General features: G+C 41.1%; 1 protein-coding gene and 1 long non-coding RNA gene across 3 annotated transcripts in view; one reads left to right on the top strand and one right to left on the bottom strand.

Annotated features, from left to right (window-relative positions):
* Positions 1–1598: 1598 nt before the first annotated feature.
* LOC125078453 (uncharacterized) lies at positions 1599–8698 on the bottom strand. The gene is made up of 3 exons (XR_007120899.1): positions 8457–8698; positions 3459–3599; positions 1599–2379 (listed from the first exon to the last, which is right to left on the bottom strand). It is a non-coding gene; the product is annotated as an uncharacterized LOC125078453 (long non-coding RNA).
* An 83-nt stretch (positions 8699–8781) lies between these two features.
* The window catches only part of CTSC (cathepsin C), a 34377-nt gene continuing 25435 nt past the window's right edge, over positions 8782–17723 (top strand). Inside the window, exons 1-3 of one of the 2 annotated variants that reach the window (XM_047691183.1) lie at positions 8782–9046; positions 10857–11002; positions 16264–16348. In XM_047691183.1, the coding sequence (XP_047547139.1) occupies positions 8875–9046; positions 10857–11002; positions 16264–16348 (403 nt within the window). In that variant the 5' untranslated portion in view covers positions 8782–8874. The remainder of the gene's footprint in view (positions 9047–10856; positions 11003–16263; positions 16349–17723) is intronic. The other variant, XM_047691182.1, reaches the window with a different exon arrangement.

Raw genomic sequence — 17723 nt, forward strand, 5'->3', positions numbered from 1 at the left:
CAGGGGTTCATTCCCAAAGCTGTTGAAAACTTTAGGAGAATGGGAGGCTTGAAACAATCTGGAGGTATGCATTCTTTCAGACAGTGAGGTGCCTTTTGGGAACTGGTACATCAGGTATGTCCATTAATTTCAAAAGAAATGTTACTGTCAGGTTCCTATTACGTTTCTACCATCAGTGGGTAAACACGGGGTAGGAGTGGATAAGGCAAATTTAATGATAAGAGGTGTGTAAAGTATAATTAAGTAGGGAACCAAACAAATGTGGAGCTAAGTTAATAATGCAACTAATAGAACTATAATTCTGCTTATGCATTCATAGCAGGCCCAGGAATGAGGTGTCCAGTCTCATGGGGTCTCTCCTATGTATACAGTAGGCATACATGTTAGGAAACTTCTGTTTCTCTTTCTCCTGTCAATCTGTGTTATATCAATTTAATTATTAAACTATCCAAAGAACCTAGAAAGGAAGAACAGAGAAGTTTTCTGCCCCTACAGAACAAATAAAATGATGATAAATTTGAGGTCATTTTTCCTCAGAGTTGTTCCCTAAATTGTACCCACAGTAAAGTTATTTATATATTTAAGGGTACTAAATGTTTAAAAAGAGGAATGCATAAATCAGCTTGATTATGTCAACTTAAATAATAAAAACTCATGATAAATAAAGTCAATTTATTTTCAACTTACTAAAATGACATACTTTAAATGTTCTCATATCATCATTTGGGTAAGTTATCTGATTCTTAGAAAAGGGATTTCTTTCTCTATTTGGAGTAATGGACAGTCTTCACCTTGAAACCCATCATCCTGGACAGTCTTGACCTTGAAACCTGAATAATGCTCTTCATGCAAAAGCTATACAGTTTTGCTATTTTAGGATTCACCTCGGTTGATTTCATGTTTCCTTGTCAATGATAAAATATACAAAAAAGGGAACTCAAATCAAAATATGAAACTTTGAAATAAAACGCTAAGACATGGGTTAGCATTCCTATTGCCCAGCATGTGTTTGTAACTTCACTTCAGGAGAGCAAACCAAACAGTTGTGGAGCCGTGCAGGGTCAACTTCCAAACTAACCCACACAAGTATATTAACTTAAATAGAAGGCACTATACTTCCAACTCCCAGTTTACTGCAGTGGACTTTGTGTTTCCAACAACCTCTCTAACTTCCCCCTTTCCTCTATAAAAGAGCATTTATCTCCTTTGCACTGCTGACCTGCCTATGCTTCTGCCATAGCTTGCTTTCCTGGATTGTAGTTCTCTGCTATTCCCGAATAAGCCTGTCTTTGCTGGTAAAACACTGGCAGTTTTATTTTTTTTTTAAGTTCAAAGCACCTACCACGTGTTGGAAATACCATGGCGAACAAGATGAAGTCCCACGCCTCATGGAAGCTTACGTTTGAGTAGGGGAGAAACATAATAAACAAGAATATTCAATAATTACAGGCAGTTTTTAGCAATTTTGGGTGTTACCTAGAAATAAATGTAGTAATAAAACTAAAGAGCTGGAGAAGGCAGCTTCAGGTAGCATGGGTAGAGGAGGCCTTCCTGAGAAGGCGAAATACTTATCAGTGACAATGTCATCAACGGTGAGAATGAGCAGCCATGTGAGTAGGTAAGTTATTTCAGGCAGAGAGGATAGCAGAGTACAAAGGTAAAGAAGAGAAAAGAAAGCTAGAGTGTCTGAGGATCAAACAGAGGGTGACAGTTCCCAGTACAGTGAGCAACTGGAAGAACAGATAGAGGACAGTTCATGCAGATCTTTCCTATAGAATTTTATTCAAAGATGATAGAAAGGTAACCTAAATGAAGTATTTAGCTTTCCAATATTTGGAGTAACTTGATATGATTTACATTTATTAAAAAACCACAGTGCTGAGGGTAGGCTCCGTGTGATACACTGGCTGATCAGAAGGAAGGTGTGCAGAAAGGAAGTGTCAAAGATGTCACTTCGGTTCCTGGCTTGTACACTACATTCAAGAAAAAAGTGGATGAACTTAGAAGCTAACCATGGTTGTTCAGCAAGAAAGGATGGCATATGGGACCAGAGTGATGTTGGTGGAAAGGGAACAAAGTGGACACATTCATAATTGGTTCTTACTCTGTGTGACCTACAGGATTAGTCTGGTCTATCAGTAAAAATAATGCTTCTTAAAAATTTCATTTCCAAAACTTGTGTTATTTCACAGAAGGAATAGTGAAGTGAGAATAGGGTCAAATGGTAGAGACTTTCTCCATAACTTAGAGTTCTATATCTGCCTCAACATATACATCTTCTGTCCAGTTCACTTGTAGAACCTTTCTTTCTCTTAATTTTATATCTGATGGCATCAATAAGTAGACCATACTTCTCTTCTGAAATCGCACTCCAGCAATCTAACAGAAAGCAGGAAAGTCTTCAGTTGGTTATAAGACATATCTATACCCACGAGCAGCGTGACTACGGAAAAGTGACTTCTGTTTCTTAAACCCCATTTTCCTTATCTGTAGAGTGGGAGTAATGAGATCTGTAAGATTGCTATCAGATTTACATAACATGTGACTGTACTATGCAAGTTATGATAAGCTATTCAAATAGAAACAAATAGAGTGTTTTATTCAAATAACAAAGAGAGCACAATAATTCTCTTTCTAACTTCATCAGCTCATATTCCATCAAATGCAAGGATGTCCTTCTCCAATTTTTACATCTTAACTGAGTAAACTTAGAATATTACCACCCCTCTTATACAAAAAATGACACTAGTAACCCCCAATCAGTAGGAAACATGGCTTAAGCAGTTTCTCCATTCTTGCAGTTGTTTGAGGTTGGAAAACCACACGTCCTGCCCATCTCTATTCACCTCACAACCAAGGACATGCACATTTGAGAGAATCTCAGAGTATGCAATTATTCTAGTGAAGAAGTTCTCAGCACATGCTCCAAGAACTCGTGGGAACCCATGGGACTTCTTTAGGAGTCTGTAAGGTTCTTTTTTTTTCAACTACACACCTGTATGATGCTGGGCGTTCTTCATATTCTCCAACCAGAACGACTTATCCCAACATACTCAATGTGGAAGCAGATAATCCAGCACTTTTCCATTAACCCAGGCGTTCGAATTTGTGAAATGGTAAAACAATGTTACTCTCCTGTTTTTTTTTCATGTTTTTGATAATATAGCTATATATTTTTAGAATTGTGTTACTTTTACTTTATTGTTATTATTCAATAAGTCAGTACTTTTTACTTCCAGTTTCTGCTAGGGTAAATATTGCTGATATAACCCATACACACAAAAGTTCTTTGGAGTCTTCATAATCTTTAAGAATGCAAAGGGGTCTTAAGAACAAAAAGTGGGAGAAACATTATAGTGCAATCAGCCAACCTGTGCAGCATTCCTAGCAACCCTCTTATTTCAGCAAGGGTAAGCTCTAATTAGCTTGTTTTCATGTACAGAAAGCTAATTACTTACTTCTTATGTCTTCCTTCCTGCATAGGATCCACCCTTTCTTTCATAAATTTTATGGAGAGGATAAATGAGTGAAATGACAGGCTCTGTCAAAAACTTTGACATACAAAAATAATGGAGTCTTGCTATCAAGGAACGTGGAATCTAGTGGAAAAAGCAGACAGATAATTGAAATGAATCATAAACACAGGAACATGTGTGACACAAGAGGGCATTCTGCCATCTGCCTAGGAGATCAGAAGGACAGAAACTATACCCAGAACATGACAGGACATGACAAGACCTTTAAGCTTGTGGATCAACCCTACTTCCAAACAAAGGTCCCCACTGTAGGTGCCATGGCTCAGCACTGCTCCATGTCTCTTTAAGAGAGAGCCTGGATAGAGGACAGCTGGCCGACAGCCTCCCCTTGTAATGACTTCAGGAACCACCTCAGCTTTCCAGTCAAGGCAGACAACTAAATGCAGCCCAGGTACTAGGGCCTGGCCATGTCTGCCCACGTCAAGCTCAACTCTGCTGTGCTAGCTGGGGATCTCAGAATTGTATTCCTGAGTCTCTTTCTCCACAACCCTCTTTCCTTCCTTCCTTTCACGGGAGTGAAATCCAAGGCTTTGCCCTCCTATTCCTCTTCCCTCTCTACTTCCACTTTTATGGGCGTTGGTCCCTAATAAATTCTCTGAGTCTCAGATAACATCCTCCTCATACAATTGTGTGATAATTAAATGACCTAATATATGCGAATTATCTTGGTACAATGTAAAGTCCTACATAAATAAAAAGACTAAGATGATTATTATGACTCCCAGTGACAGAGGTGTACATGCAACCAAATAACATGCTACAACGATATGTCAAGTTTTTTCTTCTCTATTTCTAAGATCTTTCATTATCTTAATATGCATTCCAGAACAGTGGCTTTCAAACTTACACTCAAGGCAGGGAACTTGGAAATCATGACGCTTTTTGCTCTTTACCATGAGATATAGGTACATTCATGTCCATCATAGTATTAGTCATTCAACATATATTTGAGAATTTATTGTGTGCCAGAAATTATTCAGGGTGCTAGGATTACAATAGAGAACAAGATTTGGAGCCTATTTTTAATTAAGAGGGATAAGTTTTCTAATAGAAGTAAACACACTAATAAATGCAGTCAGATCTTCATAGAGATCTGTATTTATTCATTTTGTCTTCTCAAAACCAGATGAGGCAGATAGGGAACACAATTATGTACATTTTATAGATGAGAAAACCAAGGCACAAAAAGAAGTAAAAATAACTTCTAAGATCAAACATCTGGTGAAAGGCAGAGGCCAGGCTTCCCTCTCAAGCAGTGTGACTTGAGTCCTTGCCAATGTTTAAACCAGTGATTCGCAAAAATAGCTGTATCAGGAACCCTGGAAAGGGGACTGTTAAAGCACAGATTGCTGGGACCTACCCAGAATTTTCCTGATTCAGTAGGTTATGAGGTAGGGTAGGAATTTGATTTTTTACAAATTCCAAGAAGATGTGGCTGCTGCTGGTCCTATTGGTTCTGGGACCACACTTTGGGAAATACTTCTAAGCAAGGCTGCCTCTCTGTAAACTTACTTGTTATAATGATCTGAGAACCAAATTCTAGTTTGCATAGAAAATCAGTTTGGTTATGGGGCACCCGGGTAACTCAGTTAAGCATCTGCCTTTGGCTTGGTCATGATTCCAGGGTCTTGGGATTGAGTCCTGTGACAGCTCCTTGCTCGGCGGGGAATCTCGCTTCTCCTTCTCCCTCTGCCCCTTCCCCTACTTGTGCTCTCTCTCTCCCTTTCTCTCCTTCAAATAAAGTCTTTTAAAAAAAAATCAGTTTTGTATCATATCATTTCAATACATGCCAGATTTTCAGGAATGAAACTTCCAGGTAAATCAACAGGAGATTGTACTTTGTTCTACTGGGACTTGACCAAGTTATCTAGCACTGACACCTGACCAAGAGTTATCCAGCATTGACACCAGACCAGAGCTATCTAGCACTGACACCTGACCAAGAGTTATCCAGCATTGACAACTGACCAAGAGCTATCTAGCATTGAGACTTGAACAAGAGTTATCTAGCATCAACACCTACGTATGGTAGTTGAATAACCATCTGATGAGATATTTGTGGGTTTTGTTGTTGTTGGTTTTGCTTCTGTTTTTTGGCAGGGCGCAGAGGGAGAGACAGAAAGAATCTTACTTAAGCAGGTTCCACACCCAGTGCAGAGCCTGATATGGGGCTCAATCTCACAACCCTGAGATCATGACCTGAGCCAAAATCAAGAGTCTGATACTTAACCGACTGAGCCACCCAGACACCTTGATATTTGTGTTCTAACTCGCTGAAATGATTTCTGTTTTCAGAGAAAAGGTACCTGTCATTTTTATCCTGATTCTATAATTTTACATAGAGGCAAAAAAAAGTATCTGAATATCTTATTCTGTTTTCCAGTATATTGATCCATGGGCATTTTAGATGCTGAAATATGTCTTTGAATTAGAAATTGAATTAAAAATTTGGCATATTTTTCTTTTTTACTAAGTATACAACTGGCTTATATGTACAGTTCAGAGTAATAAAGATCTCTATAAAATATTTGTTAAAAATTAAAACTTAGGGCCGCATCAGTTTGAGAATCACCGATTTTCCTCCCTGCTAATGGAGACAGGGCAATATTTTATTTTGAGGGGGAACAGTTTGGGAATTAGTAGATAACTGGAGATAAACTAATTTTTTTTAAAAGATTTTATTTATTTATTTGACAGAGAGAAAAATCACAAGTAGGCAGAGAAAGAGAGGGAAGCAGAAAGCCTGATGCAGGGCTTGATCCCAGGACTCTGAGATCATGACCTAAGCTGAAGGCAGAGGCTTAACCCACTGAGCCACCCGGGCACCCCAGAGATAAACTAAATTTAAAATCAAGTTATCTGAGGCTTATTTTTGAATCTCAGTAACTGACAATGTGACATTGAACAAGTTATGATCCCTGGATCTCCGTTTTCCAATATTAAAATGAACCCATTAGACTAAAAGGTCTCCAAAATCCTTTTTCAGTTATCATTCATTGAAAAAAGACTATTTAGGGGCACCTGTGTGGCTTAGTTGGTTGAGTGCCTGCCTTCAGCTCAGGTCATGATCCCTGGGCCCTGTGCTTAAGTGCCACGTCTGGCTCCCTGCTCACTGGGGAGTCTGCTTCCCCTTCTCTCTCTGCCCTTCCCCCTGCTTGTATACTCTCTCTCTCAAAAAAAAAAAAAAAAAGACTATTTAAACTTTCTTCACAATTAGGTATGCTACTTTGATTACAGCTATCAAAGAAAATTACAACGGGACTGTTGAACTCTGATATTGACAACCTAGTAAAAGTTTTAATGTTTTAACAACAAATAGCTTGCTTTCCCAGGGACTTGGAAAGGCGGTGCTACATCTCTAAGTGTGTTAGCGTAATTACATGATGTCAACTTTGAATCTTAAGTATAGGACTATAAAATCTAAAAGGCCCCACCCCTGCCTTCGCAGTTTGTGCCTAAATTACAGAATATGTCCACTTCCGAGCTTCCAAGTGTGACTCCTCTTGCCAAATTGAAATCAGCTTTCAGGCTTAGAAACCAAGGTAAATATCAGGGAGAAGAAAATTTTCCTCTACCTTCAAAAGTTCTTCCGGCGGGGCTAAGAATTAAATTGACATGGATCAGATTAACAGGAGGAAATAAAATGTGATTTTTTCGGTACGGGAACCCCACATACATGAGCACTTCAAAGCCAGAGAGGTGAAATGAGGTATATACGCCAACCTGAGCTAAGGACAGAATAGGGGCCTGGCACCTCAAAGGAGAGGTGTAGGATTCACACAGCAATAAGAAGAGCAGGTATTTGATAATTAGATGTTTGCCCTACAATACAGATGAGTCAAAAAAAAAAAATGTTATCTCTGGTAATAACTCCCATTCTGAGAAAGATCCCCATTTAGATTCTTCTAGGTAGTTGAGAGGCAAACATGTTTCTCTTGACCTTGTAGTCTTAATTACCTTCAGCTCAAAACAGTCCACATGCACCAGGGGCACATTTTGAGAAGACTTGCTCTGAGCCCCTTCACTTATGTATTTATTTTAACACTCCAAGAAAATTTGAGTGTTTTGCGTTAGGATCTAGGGAGACAAAGGTGAATCGTGTGGAAAATGTGCCTATTTACTTGTAACCAGTGTGTTGAGGGCAAAATGCATGTGCCCTACAGGGCAGGGAAACAGAAAAGTTTGTTTTGTTCATCACTTGCTCACTTGCCCTTGATCCTGACACAAGGCCTGCAACGCACAATGGGTTTTGTGCGCAAAAGCAGCCCCAACTTCCACCAACAGCCAGGAAAGTCAGAGAAGCTCTCACAGAAAAGGGTGATATTTAAACTAAGCAAAGAGGCACTTGGAAACAGTGCTACCTAATAATTATTGGCAGTCAAACTGGCACACTGGAACCTGCTGGTAAGAGCAGCTTTCTCCCACCAGCTTCCTTCCTCACTCTGGGCAAGTTACTTCCTCTCTCTGCGCCTCCTGCTTTTCATCGTTAGAGAAGAAGGGGTTGAGTCACATGATCTGACATCTTTTGTGCATGTGTGTGCTTGTATGTGTTAACCAAATCCTATAAAGTTTGCAGGCGGGAAAAAACCGAATACTCAAAAACTGCAACTTTGCACGACAAATGAATTCTCTTGTGGGTAATAAATAACATTAACAGGAAACTAGACAAAACCAAGCAAAAAAAAAAAAAAAAGGTTGTGAGAGTTTTGTTGGAAAACGGAAGGAAGAGCAGTTCTCAAACAGCTAGGGTGACTGGGGGTAGCGAGTAAAATTTTTCCGAGAAAGGGGAAAAAAACTGAGTTGGTTGAGGACTAAGTGGAGAAGAAAAGCAAGTAAAAGAAAACCCCACTTATTAGATCTCTCCCTATCTGGGGATGTTTCCCAGCTTCCGTCTGTTCCCTCCTGCATCCCTAGCCTTACCTTCTTCAGTCTCCCTCCGAGGACCTCTTTCTGATTTTGGTCGCCTCCCGCCCGCACACATTCTTTTTCTCCACGTACCCTTCCCCCCGCCCAGTTACTTTTCAAGAAGCAAAGTCACTGTGGCTCTTAAGTCCTATTTTGAGACGTCCCATGGTCATAGAACGTGTGCCTCGCTTCTCCCCGGGCTCAAGGTCCAGCCGCAGCCAGGTACCAAGGAGCACGTACTCCGGAGGCCTCACCTGCGGGCGGGACTGCTCCCGAACGCCCCTCCCCCCCGCCCCCGGCGCCCCAGACCCCGCCCCCGCCGGTCGCGGGTTTCCGGCAGCTCTGGTTATTTTAAGGCACGCGCTGTCCGGATCGCCTCGCTCTCGGCGGTCCGCTGTCTGTCTCGTCTTTTCCCCTCCAGAGCCCCGCCAGCATGGGTCCCTGTCCCCGCTCACTGCTGGCCGCCCTCCTCCTGGTCCTCTGCGGCGTCGGTACCGCACACGGCGATACACCTGCCAACTGCACCTACCCTGAGCTGCTGGGCACGTGGGTCTTCCAGGTGGGCCCCGTTGGTTCCCAACGCAACGTCAACTGCTTGCTTATGGGTAAGCCGCCGGCGCCCCCGGACTCCCACCCTACCCGCTTTAGCCCGGGACTCCTTTCTTTCCGTCCCCGAGCTCTTCTTTCCGCAGCGCTCACAAGGAGCGCCCCCACCCGGGGCCGGTGCCAGTGGGAAGCCGGGTGGACCTAAAGCCCCTTGGGGTGCCCTTTCCCGCTCCAGGACCAAGAAGGCTAAATTCAGCAGCTAAGAACTTCTCATTTCACGTTTCTTTGGTTGTTACCGGACCTAAACACTTTCTTCAGGAACTTTCCATTCCCCTTGGGGTTTTTTTTTTTTTTCGTCTTTTTAGTTTGGAAGAGAGTTGAGACAGTGTAGTCCAATGATCTCCCTGTCCAATCTGAATTTTTAAAAATTTTGCCCATGGAAAATGAGCTCAAACACTGGAAACCATAGCAAGAAAAGGTTTTGTTGGTTTGGTTTTTTTTCCTTTTCTTAGCTTGTGGGAAAGAGCCCTTATGCCCAGTGTTTTTGATTTACACGTGTGTCGATGCTGCTAGTCCAAGAAAACTTTTGGTATGGTGCTACATTGTTTCATGTATTGCAGGGAGATATATAAAAGTTGCCTCCCAACACTCCCTGTTTCTTTGTTTCCGTTCTTTTTTTGGAAATAACTCTTTAGTCTGTAATTATGTTTGGGAATGCCCAGAGACAAGCACAATGTCTGGCCCGTGGAAAGCTGTCAATAAATACCTAGTGTTAGGACACCACTGGGATACTCCACATGCCCTCAGATAACGTAGCTACACAGAGGACGAAGAATTTAGTGAAGGGAGAAGGAAAAAAGCTATCTCCCGTTCAGAAGAGGCACTCTTGTTCTATGCAAACCCTTACCACCATGTGGTATGTGCCGAGTAAGTGAATCTGTCTTCTGTGATTTCCTTGTCAGCAGAAGGATGATTGCCAGGTCATTTGTTACTAAAACAGACCTGTTCAACTGTCCAACTCCAGACGACTGTGTGGCATTTCCTAATCCTGGGCATTCCAAACCTTCTGTTTTAAATGTGTAATGTAGAGGTCCAAAGGAGAGGGAGATCAGGATTGGCGCTATTCAGTCACATGCAATCTCCTATTTCAGAGCATTAATCTGAAACTTGGGAAAATCCGTCCAAAGTTTGAAACCTCCAGATGGACAGAGCAGAACCCTTTCAGGCAGCCTGTCTGTAAGTCAGACCTTTGACTTTAATCTAGTAAAGACGCACACAGATCTACACCCCCATCTTCTGAAAGTTGAAAGCTTAGTTCCTGTCAGCACAAAATATCTTTATAGGATAGAAACCTTGCATTTACTGAATACTGTAGAAGGATTCAGATTCTGAGGTTCTGAACTAGAGAGCCATTGAGTTGAAAGAGACCCCTTTTCTTCTCTGAAGAGATAATTTCCTTTGTATTTATAATCTGATAGCAGATCCTTTTATATTTCCTTTTTTTTTTTTTTTTTTTTTTTTGATAGGCATTCTGTATTCAACCCATTTCTGTGTTATCATTTTAAACATCCCTTATTTCTCCTTTTCCTTAGTGGACAAATTTCTTCAGTGTTTGGATGTTCTGGGAAGGTAAGGGCTGTACTTTCTGGGGTCTCTGCCTGGTCGGCTACTTGAGCCTCAGACCCCTGTGGGAGTGTGCAGAGGGAAGCAACAGGATGGAGACTGGTATCTTCACAAGCTAGAGTGGTCCAAATCCAGTAGCATGAAAGGAAAGCTGCTTAAAAATAATGGAAATTATAGAGGAGATTTTCCCTCCCATTTGTTGAAGTCCAAATAATTTTCCTGTGTTGTGAATTTTTTTTTTTTTAGGACAATCAGAAAAAAAAGTAGTGGTTCATCTTGAGAAGTTGGACACAGTACATGATGATCTCGGCAATACCGGCCATTTCACCATCATTTACAATCAAGGCTTTGAGATTGTGTTGAACGACTACAAGTGGTTTGCCTTTTTTAAGGTTAGTTTTGTTGGAAATGCATTTGTATTTTCAGTGATTTGGTATCTGAAGCTTCTTCTAATCAGACCCTCAGGATTTTGATTTTTAGTTTAAGATAACTAGAAGTGACAGCACTGGGCATCTGGGTGGCTCAAGTCGGTTAAGTGTCCAACTCTTGATCTCCACTTCAGTCTTGATCTCTGGGTCCTGAGTTCAAGCCCTGCACTTGGGTCTTGGGATCACGGGGCTAACTGATTCGCTCCTGATTGGCCCAGAGCCACAAGAGAGTGTCCTACTGCATAGTGCTAGCCCAGGAAAATACCAATAGTCAAATTCTGATTCTTACTGAATGTGTATAGCTTTCACACACTCGTAAAGCCCAAGATGGTAAGTTGGACCATTGTAAAGTTGGGGACTGTTAGAATGTGCTAGATATATTAATGTGAATAACTCACTTTACTAAGCTGAGACAAACAGAGAACTTGAGTTACTCCTTGGGCTAAAGTAAAAGGTAGCCCTGCCAGTGCAGCCTGTTTTCTTCTTTCACTGGGGAAGAAGTCTTGTCCGTTCTTCTGTTCTAACACAGTGCTTCCAATCGCAGACACGTTCTAGGGTAATGTTAGCAGAGTGCTAACTGGTTTAAGTGAGTTGAGGGCACAAACCTGAGACTTGCCTCTCTTACTATAAAGAGTATAAACAAACACAGACTTTCTCAGGAAGTAGGGTTTACGACCTTTGGAACATCTGCTAAGAGTTAGCCAATTGTGATTCGTGGGAAAGTGGGGAAAGAATCTGTTAGAGATGATGAAAAACAAAGCACCAACAAAAACGTAACCTCTAAATGTATTGGGATTTCTTGGGATTTAATCACTACAATATGGTGTTACATCCAAGCCAACTATTTTTCTTAGAATAAAAAAAAATAGGGCGCCTGGGTGGCTCAGTGGGTTAAAGCCTCTGCCTTCGGCTCAGGTCATGATCCCAGGTCCTGGGATCGAGCCCCGGGTTGGGCTTCTGCTCGGCAGGGAGCCTGCTTCCTGCTCTCTCTCATTCTGCTTGTCTCTCTGACTACTTGTGATCTCTGTCTGTCAAAAAAATAAATAAAATCTTTAAAAAAAAAAAAGAATAAGAAAAATAGTTCCTTCCCCATCTTCCCTTCCCCCCCCCCATGAGAATCTCCCTTTAGCATGAAAAAAGGAAAGCGGGAACAAGAGGAAAAATCATCCCCTCATGCCTGGGTTGGCTGCTCTGATAATCAGTGGGTGGGAGCTGATCTGTCCTTCCGGCTGTTGAGGGCCGGCTGTTCATTTTAGTGGTTGGAGCTCATGCTTGACCATTTATGAAACATTTTATTATCACTCCTGGATACTGTGTATTTAAAAAAAAAAAACAAACATGACAGTAACTGTATGAGTCTTTAAAGTTGTAATACTTTGGTAGTGAGTATAATTCGTTGCGAATATAATTCTTGGTCTGCACATTGATGAGCCTAGGGCTCCACAGACTTGTAGGTACTCCGCTGCAGCCCTTTGAAAGTTCTTTGCCTTCATGTTGAGAACCACTTGCCTGTGGAACTGAGGTACAAGGAGGTATTCAAGGCCTCCCCCCACCCCCCACCCTGTCCTTTTTTGCCTGACACATACTAGGCACTTGGTCGAAACTTTGTTCAAAAAATGAAAATGAATCTGTGAAGTAGAATTCAGTTGAGAAAGAGATTGAATAAAAAATTATTTAAGGGTTAGATGGGAGTTGTATTTAAGTATAGATGAGTCAATAAAATAGTTTTACCTATTTGGCTTAGGAAAGTTTTCATTCTTCCTTTCTGTAGAATGGGAGAAACTGTTGGGCAGACTTCTAAAGTCACCACTTAATTTCCTGAGCCATAACTGGAAATAGATACGGACAGTTTCCCTGCATTAGTACTTTAAGTCTGCTCTCAGCTTAAAGAAGAATCCAGAGCTGGTAGCGACAGAGGCAACAGCTGGTGGCTGGATGAGGAATCGGAATACCTCTTTGTGTTTCTCTTTAAATCACAGTGTAAGCCCATTTGGTATTTTTCCATAGCCTTAGAACATATGTCCTAGGTCAGTAGAGAGCCACTTGATAACGCCAAATGAGGTTATAAGTGTACTCAGTCACACTGTTTAGGACAGAACCCTACCTAATCACAGGCTCCTGAATGGTGTTCTCTGATTAGGAATAAAAATAGGAAGAATGTTCTTCCATTAACTGATTACAGTATATTTCTTGAAGTGCCTGTTTGACCAGAATCGTTATCAGAGCTGTTTTCGTGCTGAGAAATCCATCATTCTGACTAGACAATAGTTAGGCTTTTTGATAAGATTGTAATTTCAATAAACAGAGCAGAATATATATAAGACAGTTGGCTTTAAAATTTCTCTTAACCTAATCAAGTAGTTCTAGGTCAACATGTTTTGCAGCGTGATAAAATCTATGTCCTTTTAGCAAATCCAGCTGACAGGGTAATGAGGAACTGAATTTTTTAAAAATCTGAGAAAAATGATAGAGTGGAATTGAGTTTATTTTTTTAATATTTTATTTTGCGGGGGCACCTGGGTGGCTCAGTGGGTTGGGCTGCTGCCTTCGGCTTGGGTCATGGTCTCGGGGTCCTGGGAACGAGTCCCAAGACTGGCTCTCTGCTCAGCAGGGAGCCTGCTTCCCTCTTCCTCTCTCTCTGCCTGCCTCTCTGCCTACTTGTGATCTCTCTCTGTCAAATAAATAAATAAATAATCTTTTAAAAAATCATAATATTTTATTTTGCAAAAGAGTACTATTGAAATGCACAAAGCACACGTGGCTTCTTTTACAGACTTAGAAAATAGCTTTGAGAATCAACATTAATTTATTTTTAGAAATGAAGAATTACTGAGGTATAAGCAGAATTTTGTATTTAAAATGTGTCCTGTCAACTACAGCATCCTCCATTTAGTCTACCGCTGTTAAAGAAACATCTGACATTTTTGCCATGTCCATCTGTCCTCTTGATTTTGTCCATTGTTAGTCTACAGACCAAGTGGATTTCTAGATTCCTCCTTTGACTCATACCAGACCCAACTGCTTGTTTCCTTTTGTCCTCTTCAGATATACTTTCATTACATGACACATTTGCATTTGATTGTCTGTTACTGTTGCTACTAGAGTTTGCTGAGCAGGTGATCTGGGCAGGGTATTCTGTTAGGTTCCTGGGCCACCTGCTCCCCAGACTACCCTACATCTCAACGGAGCATACAGCTTCCATGTCATTCTCCCTGCATGCCAACTTTGAAACGGTTGTGATACCACTGCTATTGGTAGGAATTTGCCTTATTAAAGTTCTCAGGCCTCACTTGGAAGACGGGCATTTTTCATGACTCAAGGTTTGTAAGCCCTTTTCCCGTCACCCACCCCCCACCTCTCTCACTGCCGCCCCCCGCCCCTGTAGTTTTACCTGCTTGAGACACTGGGAGTGAAGTCAAGATAATCATTTTTTATCGCATGTGATTTCAAGCTAGATAAAAGCTTGGAAGGAGATACATCTCAACACTGAAAGTTTTTGGATAGTTTCAGTTTTGCAGGAAGTACTGGGTATATATTCTTAGGAAGTAAGTTTTTCTACTCAACTTCCCACATACATTCAATTATCTGAACGCTTTGTAGGGGGTTACAAACTCAAATGCATTTAGGGCCCACCCAGGCAGGTACCTAAGCATTTGAAATGACCCTAACATAAAACAGTAAGGAGCAGTTAGAACCTATGACAAAATGGAAACTTTCTTAGAGGTATTCATATTCAGTTTCCTTTTAAAATAATGTACTGGCCAAAATAAATGACAGTACTGACTGCAGGTTGTTTTCTAAGAGTCAGATTTATTCACTTTACCATTTGGTTGTAATTCTCAAACCCAGGTACCGCTTGAGAATATCTGCAGATTAAAAACAGCTGACCTCTTTTTTTTTTCTTTTTTTAAGATTTTATTTACTTGAGAGAGAGTGAGCAAGAGGGAGAGAGAGAGAGAAAGCAAGTGCAGGAGCTAAGGGAGGGGCACGGAAGCATACTTCCCACTGAGTAGTGAGCCCAAAGTGGGACTTGATCCTAGGATTCTGGGATCATGACCTGAGCCAAAGGCAGACACTTAACTGCCTAAGCCACCCAGGCGCCCAAGCAGCAGACCCCTTAAATGAAAACCAAATGTAATGAGACAGGATGTTTAATTATGGCAACTTGCTGTTGGTGGATAAATGACTTTTTATTTCTTTTTTCTTTTTTTTTTTTAAGATTTTATTTATTTATTTGAAAGACAGAGATCACAAGTAGGCAGACAGGCAGGCAGAGAGAGAGAGGGAGAAGCAGGCTCCCTGCCGAGCAGAGAGCCCGATGCGAGGCTTGATCCCAGGACCCTGGGACCATGACCTGAGCCGAAGGCAGAGGCTTTAACTCACTGAGCCACCCAGGCGCCCCGAAAAATGACTTTTTAATGCTTTTATGTATTTTGTTCACTTTCCACTGTCTATGTAATTGTACAGAGGAAGAAAGTCATATGAAAGATACTAAGTCCCAAAGAACACACTCAGGTTGAATAGACTTTCTAGCTTTTTCCTGCTTCTCATTTCACTTTCTCGAGACTATAGAATGAAGCAGTAGAGCAGGAACTGATTTTGTTTTGAAGATTAAGTCACTCAGGGGCTGAAGATGTGTAGAAGGGAAACTAGACTCATAGCTGAAAATTTTATTTTATGACCATCAAGCAAACTTCATAGATTTTGTTTAGGGCCCACTAGTCTTAGTAAAACTCTAAGCTAAAAAAACACTTCTATGGGTGTTCCAAAAGCAGGTTGGTACTGGAAACGAGCTGTATGTTGAGAAAGCCATACCAGAGGATTTATAGCCCTTTTTGGGTGCTACTGACTTGTCAATTTCCAGTTTATCTCAACAGCCAGAAGTGTCAATCATGTTTCTACAATTAAAGATTTGGGAATCTTGTCACATTTTTTTCATTTTTTTCACTCCGCTTTCTGGGTTCATTTTTAAAATCTAATGGTTCAGCTTTCAGAATACTTGTGTTTTTGGGTAATTTAAGGTAGATTCAGCATACTGAGATCCAGATTTTGGTGCCTTTTTTTTTTTTTTTTTTAATTTTAACAACTTGTGGTTTACTCTTAAGAGTGTTTCAGCTTAGGGAATGGGTGGGAAGTTTAACAGTCCATGCTTAATTTCATTTTCTTTGATGGTGATGCTTAATCTTAACATGATGACTGAGTTTCCCGTTGTGAACTCTTCATAGGATGTCACTGATTTTATCAGTCAGTTGTTCATGCAGCTGGGAACTGTGAGGGTACATGATTTGAGACATCTGAGGAACAAACTGGGTGAGCTCTGTTGAAATTTTTAACTTCTTAAAAGCGAGCAGTGTTTGTTGATTCCTCTGGGTGAGAGAGACTGGAAAGATTAGGGATTTTGCACAGATTCCTTGCTTGAGCCTGCTTATTTGCAATTTCTTACCTGCCTGCACTATTGTATGTGAGTGAGCTTTCACTTTATCCTCTTTGCACACATCAGATTGGTTCTCCCGAGTCTGATACTGTTAACCTAAGCAGACCCAAACCCAAAAAGATCAAGACTCGGTTAAGAAAAGGTCAGCCCAAGGTTGTTTCACTTCCCTGAAGTAGCTGTGCTCCTCGGGTTGCTCATTTTTTTCCTAAAAGGGCTCAAGAGGGAACCATGGGAGGCTCTGACATTTTAGGTCTGTCTTCTGGTAGAGAGGGCTGCTCTTCCAGAGAAATCCACATACCTGCCGCTCATCCCTGGGAGATTCCCCCATCTTTTTCACACTGGCTCCTGGTCAGAGCACAGACTACTGACTAGGAGGAAGAGGACCTTTTTCACTCTTTACATTCTCCTCATACTTAGAAAAGTTGTTTAAATCATTACTCTCACTGGATCCATAAATTTAGAGGTCTTAACATTTTTATGGGCAAAGGGTGGTTAGAGAGTAATGTTGATAGGGACTTAACTATTCCTTGCATTTTAACACAATATTATTTCCCCTTTCCTTACCTCTTTTACAATCTCCTAAGTACAGAAGGGGGGTATGAAAAAGGGAACTGGGGGCAAGTGTTGGAAGCTCCACAGCTTTATCCTGTATCAGCGTTTTCCAGACTGTTGATGGCCCAGCAGCGGCCCACACATCTGCTAAGTAGGAAGTGCTCATCAGTTCTGTTCACTCCATCCTGTGAACCTTTGAAGGTGGTTCCAGGCAGCTGCTGTGAATGGATGAAAGTGGAAATTAGAGCCAAAATTAATAAGCTTTTTTTTTTTTCTGAATTCCTAGTACTTGAATAAGTATGGATGGTGTTGAATCATTTCCTTTATTTCAGAACTTATTAGGATCTTTAATATATTAGATAGCAGGTGCATAGGAAGATAAAATAGGAAACTTTCCCCAAATAAGTTCATCACTTTTTCCTCACAAAAAAATGAAGTCTTCTCATTTTTTGTGCAGTTTACAAAATTCTGTCTTAAAACTCTCACTGTTCCTTCTAATTAGAGGGACACCTCCATTAGAAGATACCTCCCCTCGCCCTCCCCCCCGACCCGAGTAGGTATTTGCTCTGTAAATGGGTAAATAGCCTGGTACATGGAAGTACGGATCAAAGCATCCTTAAGCCTCCATGTAGAATTTGAACGATACACGTGTTAATGCATCTGGGTTGTAAGATTAGCCTGTTTCTTCTAAGTACATTT

This window comes from Lutra lutra, chromosome 10 (assembly GCF_902655055.1).
Source record: "Lutra lutra chromosome 10, mLutLut1.2, whole genome shotgun sequence".
Taxonomy (NCBI): domain Eukaryota; kingdom Metazoa; phylum Chordata; class Mammalia; order Carnivora; family Mustelidae; genus Lutra; species Lutra lutra.